Source organism: Didymosphaeria variabile (assembly GCF_027946475.1).
Source record: "Didymosphaeria variabile strain IMI 356815 chromosome Unknown scaffold_3, whole genome shotgun sequence".
Lineage (NCBI taxonomy): Eukaryota > Fungi > Ascomycota > Dothideomycetes > Pleosporales > Didymosphaeriaceae > Didymosphaeria > Didymosphaeria variabile.
Genome location: NW_026611622.1, coordinates 1,925,778 through 1,946,888, shown reverse-complemented (window position 1 = coordinate 1,946,888; position 21,111 = coordinate 1,925,778). Strand labels below are relative to the sequence as shown.

Here is a 21,111-nt window from a genome sequence, read left to right as displayed (position 1 = left end):
CCTCCGCTCCATCCCTTAAGCTTCACGAGCGAAAGTTTCGCGTCGCCTGCTCCCGCGTATGCGAAATGCGAGATGCGAGTTATAAGAGTATACTGGAATAAAATATACAGCAGATATGAGTGTAGCATCTTCGGACAGAGAAGTACTACGACCGAGTCTAGAAATTTGTGAAGTTACATGAACGGGTGTCTGGGTGATAGTCAGTTCACAGCATCAGCTTCTCATTTACTTTCGTAGGTCTACCCCTTGTATCTGCAGAGCTAGCGTTTCTCCTATGTATTGCATTACAAGAACCTGCGGCTTCCGTTCGAAGTTCTGGTCAATACGCTGAGTCTCCGCAAGAGTGCGAGCCTAATGCCCATACCTTCACCCTTTCTCTGGCCGCAACCGTTGGTAGACAATCCGACGACCTCCTCAGGCACCATGGAAGGTTATATCGATGCTTCATGTACACCTGCAAAGCTGGCAAAATCCCTCATAGATGAGACCGATACATGACGCAACAACCGCCAAAACCACAATTCCTCCAAAAGGTCCAAGACGATTTGTAGGGAGCGCGTTGTCCTGTGTCGTTCCTCCTCCCACCCTTCCCATTTCCGCCCTCATCGGCTTGGGCGAGGCAGCCCGACGACGAACAGTGTGAGACGGCACTAGGTTCTGGATAGACTCAAAAACATCGCTAGCGTGGCCAGATATTTCTGAACTAACAGTCTTGGTGCCTGAATCGGGAACGGTTCCGTCAAGTTCCCGCTCTGCGACATTGCCGAATCCGTCTTCTAACTTCACAAAAACAACTTTGCCAAGATGGTCGAAGGAGGAGGTAGCAGGTGAGGCTGAAGGCTTTGTCTCAGGTGTGCTCTCGGGCGTGAATTGGGGCGTTGACTCTGGTTCGGATATAGACTCAAGAGTAGCATCTGCCTGGGTGTGAGGATTGGTAAGTTGGTCATCAGGTTTGTGTATGGGAAGTGCCGCAAGCGCTGCGACCATCGCCTCTTTCTTCACCGTGACGGGAGCCCCTGATCTTGAACTGTGCGTTGACATGTTGTCTGGTCAGTGAGAAAGTGTTGATCCTGGGCAAAGGGAACTCCGTTCGTTAAGTACTGCTCGAATAGTATTTGTCTGTTCGGCGATTGTGCTTGACAATGCTCATGACTACAGACATTGTCGCTTCCTTTCGTGCCGAAGTATAATTGTATTTGTTTTGGATCATCCAAGCCCGCCACGTGATTGGTCATTGATCCTGGCAATTAGTCATAGGGGTCCGTTAGGATGGCTGATCCCTTTTACAACAAGCTTTGAATATGACTTGGACGATATTGGCATCGAACATCTGTCATAAGACTCAACACAGATGACGCCGTTTACAATGCAATAACGCTAGAGCTTCATGACATATTTCGAGGCGTTAGTATGCAAAGCTCTCGGTGTGAAGGTAGATACCCTGTGCTCCTGTTCCCTTGTGTACCGCTCGCTCATCACTCAGCGAACAGACATCTTGCTTCACATCTGCCACCAGGCCTCGCGGACCGCACACAACGACGGCTGATTCGCCCCAAGCTTGTTCTAATGACCTTCTGATGATATCTCTTGGGTTTGGCCGACCAGCAAACACAGAAAATGAAGTGTGTACCAGGGGTTTGACTGTACTTGATGGAGTGGACGATATGTTGGATATTGGCCTTGCGATCGAGGCTTGGTCGCTCGGTCCGCGACATGTACAGGTTGTTTGGATGTTGTCAGGCGAGGTTTCATCAACCGTAGTCTTGCAGCAACATGTTCCATTGGGTCCGCAAGGCTTCGCGGTCGTGGCTTTGATCTCAGTAATCTCGTCGAAAGCGCCAGCGAGCTTTTCTTTCTCACCCAACGAAGGAGATTGACTGCGGATTTCAACCAGTCCATGCTTTGACTGCCTTGAAGCGGTGATTGTTGATAGGATATTCCTGTGTTCTTCTGTGAACGTCTCGTCACAAGTTACGTAAACTGTCACCTCGAGCTTTATGTGCCTCAAGATGGTCTGCAGGGCTTGGAAGTCAGAGTACATGGAGGAAAGCTGTTCAGCGAACCACCCAAGCTGACCTCGGCTCTTGACCACCCACACAAATCGGACATGGCGGGTGACAGCCCCTTTCTGTGCTTTGAAGACAGCGTTGGTATCTTTTGCAGGGCTGGTGTTCTCCTTCCACCCTTGCAGGATATCTCGAAGTAGGGGCACAGTGAACGTAGCACCTGTACTACCAGCGAGTAGTACCACACTGTCAAATTGACGCAGTGGTCTTAAGGCTCCATATGGGCCTTCTATGGCCACTGTCTTGGTCCGTGGTTTGTCCGATGTTGCGAGGATGCCGTGGAACTTCTCAGCGTGTTTGAATAAATGTTTCGTTCCGCCATTTTCAGCTTTGATCAGGAACTCCATCATACCATCTTCTGGGATAGACGCAATAGTGAAAGGGTGGCTCTGTAGCGGAAGGATCGTGTGACAGGACAGGAACACATGCTGTCCCGGAGTCCAAGAGATTGGCGGATTTCGTATGACGATCCGTGTAGTCTTGTGCGGCAACGGCGTGAACTCAGCTTTGCACGCCCAAAACCCAGACATCTGCCCATTCTTCCGTTGCAACGGATGGAACCAAGAGATATTTGCATACAATACCCGCAAAACGCGTACGACACGGTCAAACCACCACAGCGCCACAGGTACCCAAATATAGACATGGACTTCCACGGGAGTATGTATGTAGACGAAGCCGATCAAAACCGCAAAGGACACTAGATGTTGTAGAACGAACATCTCATACGACCAGCCACGAATTGGAGACATGGAGCTGAAGACCATCCAAACTAATACTGCCCAGGCCACAATTCCTTTCCAGACCAGCGTATTTTCCCTCAGCTGCGTCCCAATATAGTCGTAGGGTGCCCAGTCAGCGAAAAAGTAGCCCATATGGATAGTTGCAGTCAAAAGCAAGCATCTGGCGCACCATCTGTGCAACCAGTTCAGACGTTCGTGGCTGATACCGGTCGCATAGCCGACAAGATTATTCTTCCCAGCGAGGAGAAATATGAGGGGGAACTGTGCGATGGTGACAAATCCGCATCGGTATCCAATGTTCTCTCTCGACCATCTATCGTTTAAATCGAATCCATAGAAGCACAACACGAGTAAGACCACGATATTCGCGAGTATCAGAGAGACGCGGCCGATGGTAGGCGATCGCAGGAAGCTGTTCTTGATAGGTATCCGTACGGAAAAATTGGATGCTTCTCGTGCAAGGGCAAAGGTCGTGGCGATCGACACCATCAGCAATGATTTGGGTTTGGCGGGTTGTGCTGAGCCTGCCCGAGCCGCGGCGAGCCTGCAATTGTTAGCAGTGTCCCCTTGGAGAGGAAGCGCTGCGCGTACCTTTGTCTGTATAGAACATTGTTGAAGATATTCACTACTGTCGCAACGCCGATAGCAGTACCGACCACAGCCCAGTAGTATTTTGGAAACTCAATGAGGGGGGCCATTCCTCCCATGGACATAGAGCCCATCGCCATGCCCGACATGTCCATGTTGTTTCGGTATGCGCTGCTTGCAGTATTGATCGAGCGGGCCTAGGAATGCTGGCTATCCAGAGGGCTATCCAGAGGGCTGGGCTAAGAGTAAATCACCGAGCCGTGGTGTGTGTCGATCTATCTTCCACGAGGTTGTTCTTTCCGTTGAAGGCAGGGCAGGATGCTGTGTTGTCGCACGATGCCTACCGGCTCGGCCTTGAGTTGTCGGATCTGCAAGTCTCCGCGATGGTGGCCATGTACGATATGAATGAAGCGGCCCTTCTTTGACTATGTGGTAATCTTCTCAATGAGCAGGTTGCAGATGTTTTTCCAGGCGATGTCAGTGCGTCGCATCCGTCAATCAGGAGTCGGTGGTGAAGATGTCAGAGGAATCCGCTCAGTAGTCACTGGCTCGACGTCGCATATACGGCGACAGCTGCCGGTGGCCACGGCCCTGGTATTCACTGTGTGCTGCTGCACGCTCGTACATGTGGTCAGATAGGCCGGCCGTGGTGAATGGAGAGACGTTTGCCCGCTTGTGGCTAGTGCGGGCGTATGACCCCGGTCGATAACTTGCTCAAACGCACGCACAGGGACGGCGCGACCATGGCCCCTCCACCTCTGCAGCAGCATGCGCCGTGGAGCTGGCGCCATGGGTTCCAGAAGAAAAGGTCTTGTGCGCCTGTCCCGGGCACACGGCAGTTCGTGCATCATATCATCGCTCCACTGGGCTGGCCGAACAACTAAGGAGCACCTGGCAAGCTATCGCGAGTGCCTTACACTTCATGCTTCAGCCCTCCTCTTGTCCTTTCTTGACTGTCGCGAGATCCCCCGCAATCACTCTCGCCTATCCACAAACCTTCGCACATCGCTCAGAAAAGCAGCCCGTGCGTTCATGCTCAAGCCTTGTTCAGCGTCCTTGAGGAAGCCAAGCTCAGTGTGACACCTCAGTGCTCGACTTCATAAGCGCCTCGCCTGCCGCCTGTCGTCGGTAGTCTGGCACTCAACCCTACAATCCACCCAATCCGAGCGATCCGAATACCCAATCGCAGATCATCACAATGGTCGCTCACGATATGGCATCCATGGGGACGATGGATATGGACGGAACGAGCAGTGACTCCTCGATGTCCATGGGAATGTCCATGTTCTTCTTCACCTCAACGACAACTCCGCTCTATTCCGAAGCCTGGACACCTGCGAGCGCTGGCGCATACGCGGGGACTTGCATCTTCCTCATTATTCTTGCCATCCTCCTCCGCGCACTGTTCACCGCCAAAACTTTCCTCGAGTATAGGGCGCTCCAAAGCGCCATGAAGCGAAGATATGTTGTCACCGCAGATCAGCAAACGGTGACGGATAAGGCTTTCAACGACGCGAACTCCATGACGGGCATTTTGACAACGAACGGGTTGCAAGAGAACGTGCGAATTGTTGAGGCACCCGCAAGACACGTCCAACCCTTCAGGTTCAGCGTGGACCTTCCCCGAGCTGTCATCATGACAATGGCGGCAGGCGTTGGTTACCTTCTGTGGGTTGCATCATCATACATTGATTTTCGCTAATCCCTCGCCAGCATGTTAGCCGTGATGTCCTATAATGTCGGCTATTTCCTTTCAGTTCTGGCGGGTACTTTCATTGGTGAGGTTGCGTTGGGTCGGTTCAACCAAAACGCCATGTCAATGTAGTAACGTTTTTATGCCATGAGAGTGCGTTTGAGCGTACAGCATCTGGGCATTCTCCGCGCATGTCGGTAGTGGGTGGAATAGAGTAGCTGCAGGATTCAGCCTCCGTGCGGCTGTACATATAATACACCAGATCTCACGCATGGCAAGAGATGCGTCCCATCTTGAAGACATGGGTGGTTGAACAAAGGATCGGCAGTGTGAACGTGGGTGTACTGAGGCTCTGCATGTTGTGTTGTGGATGCGAAGCAATGGCACCCATGAGCCAGTCCGCCACTTCCGTTAGCAAAAAGCTTGTACTGTAGCAATCCCGACGCACTGTTCGACTTTGTGTCTCAAGAACATGCGCCTTGGAGGTAGAACTGCCCATATTGAACAGGACATAGCTCCATCGTTGGCTAGTGTGCAGAGACCCTAGCTGATCTCGCGCTAAGCATCCCGCATCCCGGAACTTGCTCAATATTGCTCTCGGTCTAGGCTTCGGATACTCAACACGTGTGTTTTGTCGCGCGCCAGCTACCAGCTTCGCTACAGACGATGGCGATGTATCACCTGCTGTTCTGGTCTAGCGGCGGAGCAAGGTCAAACAAGCTCATGATGGCTTGACGCGAGCGCGAGCGCCACGCGAGGTGCATGGTCGGAATGCACGGCTTGGGGAGCTCTTGCGGACAATAAGTAAGGTACTTGCCCAGCTTTCACGTCGATTTTGAGCTCCAATTGCTTTCACCTCGGTTCAATTCTTCCCTTAGTATACCTTCACGACACTTGACAGCAGCTCGTGACCAGCTTCCAAGATGCTTTTCAACGCTCTAGCTCTTCTTATGGCACTTCCGCTCACATCTGCCCACTTTCTCCTCACCTGGCCTGACAGGCGCGGCTTCGATGATGACAAGGCAACTGGCGGTCCTTGTGGAGGCTTCGACACCCCGAGCAGTAACCGCACCGAATTTCCGCTTTCCGGCGCCCCTGTTCAGCTGGATATGCACCACACGCAAACGAAGGTGGCCGTATATCTCGCGCTCGGAAACAACCCCAGTGCCGATGACTTCACCATCACTCTGGTTCCGACACTCTCTGAAGAGGGTCCTAGTAACTTCTGTTTGGGCTCAGTCAACATTCCATCGAACCTGAACATCTCAGCCGGCACCAATGGAACAATTCAGGTTGTGACGAACGGTGACCCCAGCGGCGGTCTGTACCAGGTGGGCTCAGCCTCTACCATGTTCCATGGTCTTCTTGCTAACATATCGAAGTGCGGCGACGTCACTTTCACCAACAACACGCTCTCCTCGTCAGACTACAAAAGCCACTGCCAAAACAGCACAGGCGTCAAGGTTACGCAGGAGAACATGTCGGGACAACCCAATGGAACCACGTCAGGTGATAGCTCTCCGTCCTCAAGTACCGGTAGCTCCCCAAGCTCGACACCGGGCGCTGCCACTCACGCGACAGCTGGTACGTGGGTTTTGGGTGCCGCAGGTATGGCTGCATTTGCTTTGCTGTAAAGACATAGAAGCGCAAGGCCGCTCTTAAGGGTGCGATTGTTGAAATGATACCATGGTTTCCTTCCTCTCAAATCGTGCACCTTCACCATGATCTACTCGCTCGTGACTTTTGTGAGGGGGATGATTTGCGTGGTTGTGATTGGTCAATGCTTGCAACGGCAGCTATCAACTTATCGTGCGAATTGTGAACCCGCAAAGCGACATAGAGATGCACTAGAAATTCATATGCCAGTCGTTAGTCGTCAGTGCCGAACCTTGGAATATTGACGTATCGTTGTTGTAAGCCGTGAGGTGAGGAAAATCGACCACCACCTCAAGCGAGGCCACATTCGGAGCCTCGGCGGTTTTTCTCCGTTCACGCGCTTCAACTCCATCACCAAACCACACCCGCGCAGCCTCCACCCAGCAGCCTGAATCCCGTACGTACGCCCTTCTCCGCACGGCTCGCAACCATACATGCAGTCTTACCGGGTTATCTTCGACCAGACGCTGACTTAGCCGACCGCAGTGAACTCGCCGCAACCTCACATTTTCTCTCCCCACCGCAAATATGGATCAAGCAAAGCTGGCGCGCATGCAGCAGTCGGTGCGCATTGGTACGTCTCTCCATTTGGCCTGAACAAACACCATCTCCCAAGTAAACTGCTACGCTTTAAGAAAGATCTGCGAGCTAAAATGCGACCCAGGGTAAGCGATCATGTTTTCTACATTTCCTTCAACCGCACGACCCCGCCATAGGATCTGCAACTGCGTAGTCAACACAACACCTGCCCTCGATATGATCTCGGACGAAACATTGCAAATCTTAGCATGGACAATGGCTAATCGCGGATGATAGTGGAAAGGGTACCCCGCGAAGGAAGGTCAAGAAGGTGCACAAGAGCGCCGGTACCGACGACAAGAAGCTCCAGGGCGCGCTCAAGAAGCTCAATGTTCAGCCTATTCAGGCCATTGAGGAGGTGAACATGTTCAAGACTGATGGAAACGTCATCCACTTCTCGGCACCAAAGGGTAGGCCCACCCCGCTGTAACCGGAAACGAGGCACATGCTGCTTGCATTCTGTGCGAGCGCCGATGGTCCTCAACCTCCGATCGGCAACCCGTGCGCCTTGGTCTCTTTGCTAATTTGAATTGCTAGTCCACGCCTCCGTGCCCGCCAACACCTTTGCCATCTACGGCAACGGCGAGGACAAGGAGCTCACCGAACTTGTCCCCGGCATCCTCAACCAGCTCGGCCCCGACTCGCTCGCGTCGCTGCGCAAGCTCGCCGAGAGCTACCAGAGCATGCAGAAGGAGAAGGGCGAGGACGACAAGAAGGACGACGAGGATGATGACGACATTCCTGACCTCGTTGCTGGCGACAACTTCGAGTCGAAGGCCGAGGTTGAGTAAGCTGCCCATCGAGCGCGGGGACGTATCTATAGTACCATAACGAGCTAGTTGGGATATAGCGCAATGTGGGCTACTACTATGTCTGTGATACGGATGACTGTGGATACGGCCTACTTCCATTCCTCTTCCAATTGGCAGTCGTGGCCAATTACATGTCGCATACGAGCCGGGCTGGCGTTCATCATGAAAGATATAGTATGGATAAGTCAGAGTAACGATCCTACTAGCCGACTTCGTGGTGTGACTTGACTGTGACGGTGGCTTACCTCGCAATCGGAAGGGCAATGTCCCCAAATGAAACCAGTCATCGTACGTGCGACTGGCGACCTGATCCGCTCCTTTCTGACAGAAGTCGAACCACTGGACGAATTACGGTTCATAATAGACATGATCCCTGCCCCCAATATGACCAATCCAACAACATTATCCGTGGACAATGCCTGCAAAGGCGGAATTATGGACAACCACAGTAACCAATACGGACGAGCCCCAAGTGTCGTTTCAAGGCGTTTGTGCTTTGCTCTGGGAGTGTTCCTAAAGCTTGGTCATCAGCAGCCGGGACGGATCTCCTTGTGTTCCGGCGTCCAAGCTTGGTCCCATCGAAGGTTAGTCGCCTTCCCCAGCACCACCACATTGTTAATCTTCAGCCCGAAAGCGCGGTAGCTTACGGTATGATTCTAAATGCGTGCAAGTGGTCAAGCATGAAGGTATCCGTGAATACATATGCATACGATGGATCTGCCCTCCAAGACCTCCCGTTTCACGAATGCTAGTCCTAGCGTCACAACTCGTTCCTTCGGATCCCCAACCTCTGCGCCTAAACACTCAACGCGTCTAAACTTACCCCCGATCGCGTTTCTCGTGCCTTGACTCGGTCATCGCGCCCTTCGACGCGCTTTTCCTTTTCGTACGCCACCTTCCTCCTACCCTCCACTTTGTTCGTGACATCACCAGCGCCATGTCTACAGAAACCATTCTCATTCTCGGCGGCTCTTTCGCGGGCATGAGCGCCGCCCATTACGCTTTGATGCACATCATTCCGCAACTTCCGAAGAAGGATGGCATTACCTACAATGTCACAGTCGTCAACCCCTCAAAGGATTTCTACTGGAGAATCGCCGGCCCGAGGGTGATTGCTTCGAAGGAGCTGATGCCCTACAACAAGTTGTTTTACCCCATTGAGCCGGCATTCGCGTATGCAAAGGACAAGTTCACCTTTGTGCAGGGCAAAGCAACTCACGTCGATTCTGCCGGGCAGACGGTGTCTGTTGAGTCAGTCAGTGGCGAGCAGAAGAACATTCCGTATGCCGCGTTGGTTATCGCAACGGGATTCTCGACGCCCACTCCGCTTTTCACGCAGACGACGGATCGAGCGGCCTTGGAGGCGACATATGATGCCTTCCACACCCAACTCAAGCATGCGAAGACCGTGGTTATTGGCGGTGCGGGTCCGGTAGGTGTCGAGGCAGCAGGCGAGATTTCAGAATTTTTGAACGGAAAGCCAGGATTCATGGCATCCGCGCCCAAGAACCCAAAAGCAAAGGTAACGGTCATCAGTGCAGAAAAGAAGATGCTGCCCGTCCTGCGCGAATCCATCTCCAAGCAGGCCGAAAAATTTCTCAAGCGTGTCGGCGCAGACGTAGTCTACAACACCAAGGTTGTATCCGCCACGAAAGCCAGCGAAGCCGAAGATGCAAAGACGACGGTCCAGCTTTCGGACGGCAAGACCATCGAGGCGGACATCTACATCGATGCTACGGGTACCCGCCCCAACACCAACTTCCTCCCCAAGGAGTGGCTCGACAACCGGAACCGCGTCTCCTGCAATGCTAAGACGCTCCGCGTCGAAGCTGCTGGACCTCGCGTCTACGTCGTGGGGGACTGCGGTTCTTACACTCGTGGAGGAGTCATGGACCAGTACGACGCAATTCCTGTTGCTATGACCAACCTGCGCACCGATCTCGTTGCCCATCTTTCTGGCCAGACGCCTGGTCCTGACAGGCACTACGAGGCCAACCTGAAGGAGCAGCAGCTTGTGCCAATTGGCTCGTCAAAGGGCGTTGGTGCTGCCAACGGCATGGCACTGCCGAGCGTGATGGTATGGGGTATCAAGGGAAGGGACTACTTGATTGGTATGTTGGTCGAGGGCCATATGAATGGGAAGACGTACGAGAAGGAGGGCAAGTGGAAGCCGCAGCCCGTTGTTGCGGCTGGACAGTTGGGTACGAGCCGGGGCTAGAGACTATGGGAGACAATTGATATGTCTGTGATGTTGGTGGTGGAGGTAATAGCATACGCTTTTCAGGTGTGGATCAGTAGAATACCCTAGAGAACGAGATTTTCCAGTTGTACCCAAGCACATTCTAGAGACAATCTTTTTGAGTTTATGTATCGTACATTACGAGTTACAGCGATGCCCACAATTCGCATTAATACGTTACTCTAGTACGATGGACAAGCTTCTGGAGATATGAAGTACGTAGAAGCACTTCAGTGACTTACAATACAAGGTAACGTGATTTGGTATGGGGATTTCAACTCAAGGCGGTCCCTTAGTCGACCCTAGCTTTACACAACTACTAGAACGTAAGCCTTTTACTTTTACTTTTACTTTTACTTTTACTTTTACTTTTACTTTTACTTTTACTTTTACTTTCACAATTTAGAATGAGCTAGTCCCCATTCTATCTTGTACGGGAAGCAGAACTGGTGTGAGCGTACGATGGGACGGAGCAATGTGCGACGTAGGCGTTAGATTCCGAAGAACATGAGGTTGGGGCGATTCAATTACAGCATGAATGGGCCATAATGCAGCGCGAACATTCGAAGGTCAGATTGCCCGAGCCGATCAACATCGATCGGACGTAGGCTAACTTTTGAGCACTGCAGGCTTTGCTTATCTAGGTACTCGCTGTGGCATCTACGCAATCTTAGCGGCATTCTAATTGTCACTTGTCAATGTTGGGAGGGGTTTGAATGCTGCAGGGTGGATGTACTTGATAGTGGGGTTAGCCGGTACTACAAATGCGCGGTCATCGACACCTGGGCAGCATTCCAAGGCATGGTTCCTACCCTTTACGGACCTGGATGCGTGTCGTTAGATCAAGTTCGTGGATGTCAAATTCCCAACAAGTTGATACTGCTGCAGTCCTACAAGTTTCCCTACCCGCGTGCGACCACGGACCTCGACCTCACTAACAATTCGAGAGTGGGTCCGAGGGCGTGCGTACTTAATGCTCGCTCTCACTCATCACACATGCCATAACTCCGCCTTTCCACATTTTCTTCAATAAAGTCTCTTAGGTGCCGAGCAACGTCCGCGGAGCACGTCGACAACACTAAAAGAAACTCACTCAAGTTCTTAAGTAAGTCACCAACCCAATGAACGTCTTTTTCAAGCTAATCGCTTTAGAAAATGGCGCGAGGCAACGGTGGCGGCCAAACGCGGAAGCGTGAGCGATCCCAACAACGTCGCATGCCAAAGAACCGCAAAGGAACCCCTCCGCCCTTCGAGACAGAGACGGCGGTAACTGTTGTGCTTGGATTGGTGGCCTTCACGGTCGTAGCAATCTGGTGGATTGCCAAGTAGCAGCAGCAGGTACAACCAGTCTATGTCCCACAACAATTGTTCTGAACACGGTATTCAGGCCGATGCAATCATTTGCGCAAGAGGAGATAGGTATCTATACCGTCGGAACATGGAGAGATGCACCTGGACCCGGCGTTATGGCATTAAAGACCGCGTGAAGATGAGACAATGTGCACGCGGTATTCAAGATAGAGTAACGAAACAAGCGAAACGACTCTCGTCTTTTCGTTCGCTTTGTGATGTCTCATGCACAGAACTCCTCAACCTTCACTATCGTCGACCTCCGATATGAATACTTCACCGCTCTCAGAACTTGTCTTTTGTCGCTTGTCACACTCACCTCAACATTGCAGCCCAACTTGCAAACCCGCGTACCACCATGCCCACGAACAAAGCCGCTTTGCTTGAAGAGCTTCGCGACATATCACCGCCCTCTCAAGATCCGACGCTGAATACGAATCCCTCAAAGCTCTCCAGTCTGCTCATCCACAATGCGTCACGCACTCCCAACGAGACTAGATATCTGTTGTCGTCCACGAATCGGCTTCTTCCTCATACACCCCGAGCATCCGGGAAGCCTCATCTTAGCATGATCCCCACAATCAAGGCAGCGGCTACGAATCACAAAGCGCCAGAGGCTCACGAATCGAACAAGCTGGGGCAGCCCGAGAACGTCACAACCTCAACATCCGCACTCCATGAAGCCAAGACCGCGGCGAATGACGTTCTCACACAGCTGCGGGCCCGTGCTACGGAGCGAATGATGGCACTGCGCAACGATGCGAAAGCACCGAAGCACAGCAGAGGATCGACGATTGGGATGGTCGTATCTGTAGCTGTACTGGCTTTGACGATTGTATTGGCGGTGCATTATATGGTAGGGAAGCGTGCAGAGTACATCAGACTTCTACAGGTACGGTAGGTGCACCGGAAATCGAAGGATGCGGCTGGTGAGGTATTTGAGATGGCAATGCATAATGGATATAGACGTCTCTTGCTGTGGTCTTTGCCCATGTCTTGTTTCAAAGTTGTAGGAAGTCTGGAATACAAATAATCTACAGCTTCGCGTCCGAGGCCCTACACGCCTCAGCACAATGTCGTAGCCACGTCGGACTACGACTCACATGTGCTTGTGGAAAAAGTCCAAGACCAGCTTGTAACCCCGCTCGTATTCCTTCTTAACCTTCTCCTGCTCCAGGTCACCTCGGGCCGCCATCCAGCCGTGTACCTTCACAAAATGTTAATTCGAGGCCGTAGCGCTGCACATGGAGACAGTGAGCTTACCTGGTCTGGAAACCACTCCACAATGTTCGGCGTCTTGATGTTTTGCTGCCACTTCTCCACATCACCCTTGTCCTCGTCCCCACTGGGCAACATGGCGTACGGGATCACAACGCCCTTCGCATCGTCGCCCGCGACCATAGCCGGATGGGCCGCAGCCGCAACCTTAAAGGGAGTTCCCTCAAAACTGCTCAGGTTGACGATCTTGCCACCCCAGCAAAATCCAACGATTGCCCAAGACTCGACGCCTTTGTTCTTCTTCAGCTCGTCGATGATCTTGGGGATGCGCTCAAGGGTCTTGGGCGGTGCAGCGGCAGTCTTGAAGAACTCGCCGAGCTTAGCGCCCTTCTCGTCGTTGTCCGGAGGATACCACGAGATGTCTGCGGGCTTTCCGTCAAAAAAGTCAGGAATAAAGACTTGGTAGGGGCGTTCTTTGTCGGTATGGGCGAGGATGTCGGCGCCTTGGATGGTTTGTGGGAAGAATCCGAAGATGTCGTATATGATTCTGTATATTGATCAGCTTGAGCGTTACAGTCTGAACGGTCTCAACTTACAGGATGCCTCGTTTGGCGTCTTTTGGCCCAGTTGCATCTATTTCCAGTGAGCCCAATCGCAACCTCAACGATTGACAGTGTGAGTGACGCACAAGTTTTCATGCCCTGCACGTCAATGTATTCGCCTTTTTCCTTGTAACCCTTGCTAACGACGGCGGGTGTGTTGCAGCCTGCAATTGGTCAGTTATACCGTTTTGACTCGGCGAGCACACATACAGGCCTGCGACTGCGTCGATTCGGTAGACATGTTTGCGATGTGTCGTGACGAGAACGGTGTCTTCGGAGCTGCTCTGGGTGCAGTTGGAGCTCGTGTCAAGGCGGAGAGAGAAGATCGGGGAGTCCTGTAGCGGAGAAGAGGAACGGGGACGCGCATTATGTTTTGTCAACAGCGAATCTCTTGAGCTCTCGCCTCCAGGTGGGGCGGGCGACATGATGTCACGGTCCGCGGGGTAGCTCCGACCAACGAGCGTCCATCGCAAGTCCGAAACGAACGACAGTGACAAATTCCTGAAAACATCACTGGATCGATCGTCAAACATGTGGCGATCGATTTATCCCGATCCACAGGCCTACATCGTCTGTGCGACCGACGAATGTAGGGATTCGCAACAGCACTGGACTGTCCTGCCTGCCTTATCATCAACATCAGTACCACCACCGCATGACCCCAAGACTTTGCACCATGTGTCGTCGTTGGTACAACTGAAGGTATAAGCGAACCATTGACAGTAATCCGACAAACGCCCTTCCATGTCCGGTCATAAGCAACATGCATGCTCCGCCGAAAGATAGGCTGTAAAGTGCCAAAGAAATACCAAGATGATGCAATGCCGCTGAGCAAATGACAAAGGGAAAAGATAGACAGACAGGACGCAACATACACCATGTGAGATATGCAGCTGCTCGCTCATCTCCATCCTCGTCCTCGTTCCACGCACACCTTCATACCGGGCACCGAACTCCCTCCTTATGCAATCCATCCGATCCACGCCTGTGTGTCTCCCCTCTCACGCTTCCACCCATCCGAGCCGACCGTCTATCCATTATGTCGTGTTATAGGCGTGTTCAAAGCAACGCCAGAACCAAAAATCGCGTTCGCGTTGGATATATGAACGCCAAGTGCAGTAAACAAAAGGGGTATTGCAAATGACAATCCTTACCTTTGGCAGTATCAACACTCCATCTCTCCGATCATATAATCAACTTCCTCGTCTTGACAATGAAAGGGCTAGGCATTTCATCGCACTCCTCGGGATTCCACACTACGGCCGGCTTCAACTCCCTGGTCGCAACTGCGCTCCTAGCTTTGAGGGGGCTCCTAATCCCCGTCCGCATGCCGCGCTTGCCCTCGTCCTCGCTCAAAGCCTGAGGAATACCACGCGCTTGCTGGAGCTCCACGAGCGTCCGACCCAGCGGGCGACCGCCATTTGCTGGAGTCTTCTTCTTGAGCAGGCCGGAGGACTCAGCTGGTTTTGCCGCTCTACGGACAGGACTGCTAGTCTCGGGCTTTGAGCGCGCGCGGGCAGGCGAGGTGGCTATGATGGGCACTGCGGAGTGCGGACGGGGTCTCTGGCCGTTAGGCGCCAGTGATGGTGTCGTTGCCAGGCGTGTTGTGGGCCGTGGGAGAGGCTTCTGCGCAGCTGCAAGGGTCTTGAAGGGGTCCTCGTTGGACTTGCGACTGCCTGAACCGCTACGCGAACGAGTCGGTGATGGGAGGGCTGGGATATCGTCGTCGTCGAGATCGGCGTTCCAGTCGTCATCAGTTGGTGATGGCGGGACCTCGCCTTCCCATCTCTTTGCGGCCTCCTTCGCTGCTGCAAAGATGTTCTTGCTTGATTGCTTCTCGCGGCGAGGGGACAGGGAGAGACCACTGACTGCGAGGGATGCGGGCGCTGGAGATGGCTCGCCCATCTGAACATCCATAGGCGAGGGTGGTGGCTGGCTGACCGGTCCTGCCATGGTTCTAGCCCGAGTGAGCGGCGCTCGAGCCTTCTTCTTTGGTAGATGATTGATGACTGGAACTCGGGCATCTTGAGTAATGCTATGGCCTTCCGCACCCAAGATATCGTCGATCGAATCATCAATCGAGAGAGAAGAGATATCAGTTGCGCTGTTCCAATCAGAGTTGGTGCCTGCAGTGCTAGTCGAGTCCCCATTAGCAGGAAACAATACACCCTGCTCTGCAGGCTGTGTTGGTGTGTTTGAGCGAGGAGCAAGTTTCGGTGACGTGCTCGGGCGAGCAGGGTACTTCTTCAACGCCCTCTCCACCTGTGCCTTGACTTCCATCTCGAATGTATCCTGCAGCTTCTTGAACTCAATCTGGTACCTCCGTTCGACCTCGTACTTTACTCGTTTCTCGATCTCCAATTGCGCTTTGACCTCCCACTCTCGTCGGAGCTGGTCATTGATCTCTTTGCGCATGTTGATGACCTTAACATCAAATGCCTTTTCTCTCTGTATCAGCTTCGTCTCTTGATCCTTCAGCTCCTGACTGATCTTAACCACCTCTTGCTCTTTGCGCATGAGTTTCACTATCGGCAGGTTTAACAGCTGTGCTGTATCTGGGCGGTTTGTGGGTGAGACCTGAAGGCATGATGCGATAACTTTGTTCAACTCTGGAGAATACACAGCAGGAATGGGTGGGTATCGGCCCATACGAATCTTCTGGATGAGGTCGAGATGGGTCCTTGCGTTGAAGGGTGGCTGCTTCGCGCACATCTCGTATATTATGCAGCCAAGCGCCCATATGTCGGAGTGAGGGCCGTACTGCTCTGCCTTGCATATCTCAGGCGACATGTAAAAGGGTGTCCCTACATATGTGGAAGCAAAGTCGTGCGATTGGAGAATCTTGGAGAGACCGAAGTCACCGAGCTTGACGGAGTTGTCGTGATCGAGAAAAACTAGCCGACGTTAGCAATGCTAATCATAGCCAGTGCAATATGTGATACTGACTGTTCTCGGGCTTCAGGTCACGGTGCAGGATCATAGGCCTGCCGTTTCGGTCCCGTACAGGCTTCGCGTCCGCACCGAGACCCATGACATTCTGCCCCGCTGGCGGCGGATCCTGTCCGTAGTGACAGCGGTACAGTGCGTTGACGATCTGGGAAAATATCGACCAGACAAACTCTTCTTCAGCGACTTGGTTCTTGTTCTTGAGGTTCTGAATGACGCGACCGAGGTCGCCGTTGCCGCAGTATTCCATGTATAGGTGCAGGTCTTGTGACGCCTTCAGGTGTTCGCGTTCGTAATAGCGGACGATATTGGGGTGGACGAGCTCCTTGAGGATAGATAGCTCGGCTTGTAGCTGTTCCTTCTCCTTTTGTGACATCTTCGAGTACGAAATCTCTTTCCGGCAGAGGATCTAAACAAACAATCAGCCAAGTGAGCGATTCGAGGCGACGCCACGCACATATCCATCGGTCTTGCGCTTGACTTTGCGAATGATTCCGAACGAGCCATGGCCTGCTATGCGTCAGTATGCGCTTGCGAAAAGAGGCAACGTGGGCGCGACAGTACCAATCTTCTCAAGGACCTCGTATTTGTCGTCCTCGGGCATGATGAATGTGTAGGCTATATCATCAATTGATGTAGCGAAGGTATTATTATTGCGGTGAAGCTGTTTGTTAGTATTGGTGGGAGAGGATGCAGCTGGATGCAGGACGGGACGTATGTAAAAGCGGGTGTTCGGCCAAGGTGATTGATCCGGCGTGTTGGGGTGGTCTGTTTACGGCCGTCGCTACCAGCAACCGCGCACGGAGCCTCACAGCTCACCCTGGGCTAGCAGCGTAACCCAGATGTCATCGGATCTAATCTAATCTAATCGCCGACGATCGCCACAAGCCATCACTCTGACCGACGAGCACGTCTTCGTTGCTCTTACGCTGTCCATGTTTCGCCACCATGGACACGAAAAAGAAGTTCGAGATTGAGCGGGCTCTTGCGACAGAGAACCAGGCCATCTCTTCGGGCAAGCTGAAGGAGGACAATCCGCTCGACACCACCGAGACGTTTCGCCAATTCTGCGAAGCATGTCGGCGGGGCGATCTTAAAGTGTGCCAGGAAATGATCCAGGCCGGTGTCAATGTCAACGCGCGGGACAGACACGACTACACACCTCTGATCCTGGTAAGCGGTCCTGTCACGCTCGTCGCATTCGTGACTGCCATTTGGCACGTAGACATACACGGTCCACAATGTTAACTGCTGTTTTACAAGGCTAGTCTCTGTGGACACTACGAGGTCATACAACTGCTTCTTGAAAACGGCGCTTTATGTGAACGAGACACTTTCCAAGGCGAGCGATGCCTATACAACGCGTTGAACGATCGAATACGCAACCTTCTGCTCTCCTACGACTATGCCAAGTCCTCGAACCCTCTGCAACCGCTTGCCGCTCACATAACCTCGCTTCTTACACGGCCGGAACCCCAGACAGCCGACCTCACAATTGAGGCGTACGATCAGACGTTCCATGTACACAAATTCGTCCTCGCCGCTCGTTCGCCATATTTTGCGAAGAAGCTCTGTGCTGCACCGAATACCGCAACATGGACGTTGCCACAGAGTATACCCAGTGTGTCGCTAGGGGTCGCGTTGCAGTACCTATACTTCTCCGAGGTATCTATGCGTAGAGTGATGCATGGACTGAATGACGAGGAAGAGGCACAGATCTTGAGAGGCATTGACAAAATCGGACGCCAATTAGAGATGGATAGGCTCTTCGAAGACATTACAGAAGTGTCAGATCGACGGTTATTACGCCAAAAACGAGCAGAAGAGCTAGCCCGCGGCCGAAATCAGCTCGAGGCATGGTTTCAAGACAATGTGTTGCGGAATAAGGTGGAAGTTGAAACAGCCAAAGTCGACAACCTCAAGTGGGATCGAGATAACTCCATCTACGCCGACATTCTGCTACGAGCAGACGAGGTTGAAGAGGACTACGAGTCTGACGACATAAACGCCTCACCTGGTCACTCGGAGTCTTCGACGCCGCCCGCGCACAACATTCTAGGACTTCTCTCTAAATCTCGATCTCCTTCCCGGTCGCGCCAGCCACGTAGATCCATTGTCTATCCTGCGCACAAAGCCATGCTGCTCCGCTCAGAATATTTTTCTACCATGCTGACCTCACCCTTCCGTGAAGCCCAACAAACCCCCTACCTACAGATCGTCACCCTCGACTGCTCTCCCAAAGTTCTCGAAACTATCCTCACCTTCCTCTATACCGAACGTTCCGACTTCGACCTCGACGTCGCGATCGACGTGCTCTTCACCGCAGACCAACTCTTCATCGAGAAGCTGAAGCAACGTGCCGCGCTCATCATCTCCACCTTAGGAAACGGGAACTCTTCGACGGTAGAAAGCGAGAATCCAAGAGGCGAGACGGATACAGAAGAAGTCATCGACATCTACGAAGTCATTAGAGCGGGCTGGGACACGCGCGTGCAGCGCTTAGAAGAGTTCGGAGCTCGATACATCGCCTACCGGTTAGAACGCTACATCGACACCCCTGAGTTTGCAGAGATCGTGCAGGAGTCTGCACGCAGAGTCAAGGCTCGTCAGGAAACTGATACGGTCGAGCTTGTCGACGATATCCGGTATTACCTTTCGGACCGGTTCCGGTTGCGCTTCGAAGACAGTGGGCTCGATGAGATGATGGAGCAGAGAGGGGATGCAGATGCTATTGCGGAGGCAATGGAAGCTTTGGGAGTCAAGGATGAAGACGAAGAGAAGAAGAGTGGGTTGCTGGAAACGGAGATCGAAGAGCAATTTGCGGTGGGAGCTATCCGGACATTAGACGGAGAGGTTGCAGGCGATGAGTTTGCACAGGATGCGATGAATTATCAGATCTTGCTGGCAAAGATTGACCAGCTATTGGAGAATTTGGATCTGGATGCATAGACGACGGGTTGAGGCGTGCATCGACCGGATTAGAAGTGTGAAGAGAAAGAATTGCACACACCACCTGTGTAATCTTAGCCTAGGCGCGGACGGCAGGTCAGCATATGGAGAAGGATCATGAAGACGATTAATAAACCATTGCAATTGCGCTCTAGATACGTTTTCGCTGCGGCTGAATGCGCAATACATCTGAAGGTGCGGTGACCTTGGTGCCATGGCATCTGGCTATTGGGACATCCCAGTAATCCAACATGCCCGGGCACAGTTCCAAGGGATACGTGCTAGTGAATTCATTCAAGAATCGTGCATCAAAGCCACCATTACGAGCAGAGGGTGTTAGGCCTCGGTCTTTCCAGGCTACTATGAGTGCCTGATCGATGATATCCCCTCGGTGAAAACAGGCATCGTAGTCATGAAATTTTCAGGGCTTACCTAGGTATACGCGTTTTAAGACGACACCAGCTTTTAGTGATCAGATCTTGCCTCTGTTTTGACTTCCTCAAGGCTTCACGTTAGTAGCCTTCTCCACCTCCTCCCATCGATCCACCGCCCGCTTTACCAATCCTTTTATCGCCTCCCGGTCAACTACACCGCCACCGCTCTTCTCCAGCTTGTTTAATATGCCGTCTTTCGTTCCCTTCTTGCCACCACTGCAATCCACAACCACACATACGCTTTCCTTGCACACACTCTCTTCGAATGCATCCGGATCGCTGAGCACCCAATCGACCTCATCGTCTTCCCCACTCTCGTTCCAGTCGCGTTTGCCCTCAAAAACCGCAAATGTCGAGGGCACAGGCAGTCCACGGAGAGCGAGCGGATGCGCTTCAGACGGGTCATCGGAACAAAGGATCGTTTCGAGCTCCTCTTCCCAGAAGGCGTGCGGAATAACACTGTTTTTAAGCGCAGCAAGTATAGCTATCCAGGCGGCGTCGAAGGCATTGCCGTCGATACTGATGTAGAAAATGTCCATATAGAGCACCCAGTAGCCCTTTAGATGCGGTTCTGGCTCCGCATCGGGGTCGTCGGGGTTGCTTGGCGGGGTATAGAGGATGCGTAGATCAGAGAGGCGGACAAGGGACGTGGAAAGCAGTAGCGATCGCACGCGCGTGATGAGTGTCTGCGCGAAGGACGACGGCGCGTTGCCGGGGATGTGCTGGGGTGTGCTGCCTGTTGACAATTCTACATTGGGGACCAGCAGCCTCAGGCTCTCAAACTCTTCCCTCTCGCCCTCTACATGTTCTTGTGCCTTGCTACCAGTGCTGGGCGCGAAGTCGGCTGTCCCTTGCACATCCTCTTCCTTGAGTATCTCGGCGCGCACCCCGCACACGGCTGAGGTGTTGCCTAAGCGCACGACAGCCGAGCCATTGCAATGCGTGAGACTGCCTGTATTGACGCCGATTCTTCGAAACTCTTGCGCTGTGCGATTGTTGGCGCGGAGGGGCGTTTTAGAAGACTTTGTTGCTGCGAGGTGCGCTTGCAGGAACGGGTGCGGGGCGACGGTAGCGAAGATGGGACGCGGGAATGTCAGGGCAGGCGCAGTATTCGAGGGTGTTGTTATCGCGGCCATTGGCACGAATTGATGTCGGAGAGTGTGGACGAGCGCGAGCTACGAAGCTGTTTGACGCTCCGTTGGAGCTCCAAAACGTTTGTAAGTGGGTCTCGTGATC

At 52.8% G+C, this 21,111-nt stretch overlaps 8 protein-coding genes across 8 annotated transcripts; 4 read left to right on the top strand and 4 right to left on the bottom strand.

The window, feature by feature from the left end:
- Positions 1–444: 444 nt before the first annotated feature.
- On the bottom strand, positions 445–3,552 carry FRP1_1 (ferric-chelate reductase Frp1; the record flags this gene model as incomplete). Its single annotated transcript, XM_056212793.1, has 3 exons — positions 445–1,046; positions 1,441–3,353; positions 3,401–3,552. The coding sequence occupies 3 exons, from the start codon at positions 3,550–3,552 to the stop codon at positions 445–447; spliced, it is 2,667 nt and encodes an 888-aa protein (XP_056073101.1).
- A 1,043-nt stretch (positions 3,553–4,595) lies between these two features.
- Positions 4,596–5,222, top strand: N0V89_003999 (uncharacterized protein; the record flags this gene model as incomplete). Its single annotated transcript, XM_056212792.1, has 2 exons — positions 4,596–5,065; positions 5,111–5,222. The coding sequence occupies 2 exons, from the start codon at positions 4,596–4,598 to the stop codon at positions 5,220–5,222; spliced, it is 582 nt and encodes a 193-aa protein (XP_056073100.1).
- A 2,052-nt stretch (positions 5,223–7,274) lies between these two features.
- EGD1 (Nascent polypeptide-associated complex subunit beta) lies at positions 7,275–8,116 on the top strand (the record flags this gene model as incomplete). The annotated part of the gene is made up of 3 exons (XM_056212791.1): positions 7,275–7,306; positions 7,563–7,735; positions 7,863–8,116. The coding sequence occupies 3 exons, from the start codon at positions 7,275–7,277 to the stop codon at positions 8,114–8,116; spliced, it is 459 nt and encodes a 152-aa protein (XP_056073099.1).
- A 958-nt stretch (positions 8,117–9,074) lies between these two features.
- N0V89_003997 (uncharacterized protein) lies at positions 9,075–10,355 on the top strand (the record flags this gene model as incomplete). The annotated part of the gene is made up of 1 exon (XM_056212790.1): positions 9,075–10,355. One exon carries the CDS (start codon positions 9,075–9,077, stop codon positions 10,353–10,355), a length of 1,281 nt encoding a protein of 426 aa, XP_056073098.1.
- A 2,405-nt stretch (positions 10,356–12,760) lies between these two features.
- On the bottom strand, positions 12,761–13,787 carry N0V89_003996 (uncharacterized protein; the record flags this gene model as incomplete). The annotated part of the gene is made up of 6 exons (XM_056212789.1): positions 12,761–12,782; positions 12,830–12,933; positions 12,990–13,491; positions 13,541–13,577; positions 13,633–13,710; positions 13,757–13,787. The coding sequence occupies 6 exons, from the start codon at positions 13,785–13,787 to the stop codon at positions 12,761–12,763; spliced, it is 774 nt and encodes a 257-aa protein (XP_056073097.1).
- Positions 13,788–14,731: 944 nt separating this feature from the next.
- KIN3 (G2-specific serine/threonine protein kinase) lies at positions 14,732–17,096 on the bottom strand (the record flags this gene model as incomplete). The annotated part of the gene is made up of 4 exons (XM_056212788.1): positions 14,732–16,440; positions 16,493–16,901; positions 16,950–17,002; positions 17,057–17,096. 4 exons carry the CDS (start codon positions 17,094–17,096, stop codon positions 14,732–14,734), a joined length of 2,211 nt encoding a protein of 736 aa, XP_056073096.1.
- Positions 17,097–17,440: 344 nt separating this feature from the next.
- On the top strand, positions 17,441–19,441 carry N0V89_003994 (uncharacterized protein; the record flags this gene model as incomplete). Its single annotated transcript, XM_056212787.1, has 2 exons — positions 17,441–17,665; positions 17,756–19,441. 2 exons carry the CDS (start codon positions 17,441–17,443, stop codon positions 19,439–19,441), a joined length of 1,911 nt encoding a protein of 636 aa, XP_056073095.1.
- A 499-nt stretch (positions 19,442–19,940) lies between these two features.
- N0V89_003993 (uncharacterized protein) lies at positions 19,941–21,011 on the bottom strand (the record flags this gene model as incomplete). Its single annotated transcript, XM_056212786.1, has 1 exon — positions 19,941–21,011. The coding sequence occupies one exon, from the start codon at positions 21,009–21,011 to the stop codon at positions 19,941–19,943; it is 1,071 nt and encodes a 356-aa protein (XP_056073094.1).
- Between the last annotated feature and the right edge of the window lie 100 nt (positions 21,012–21,111).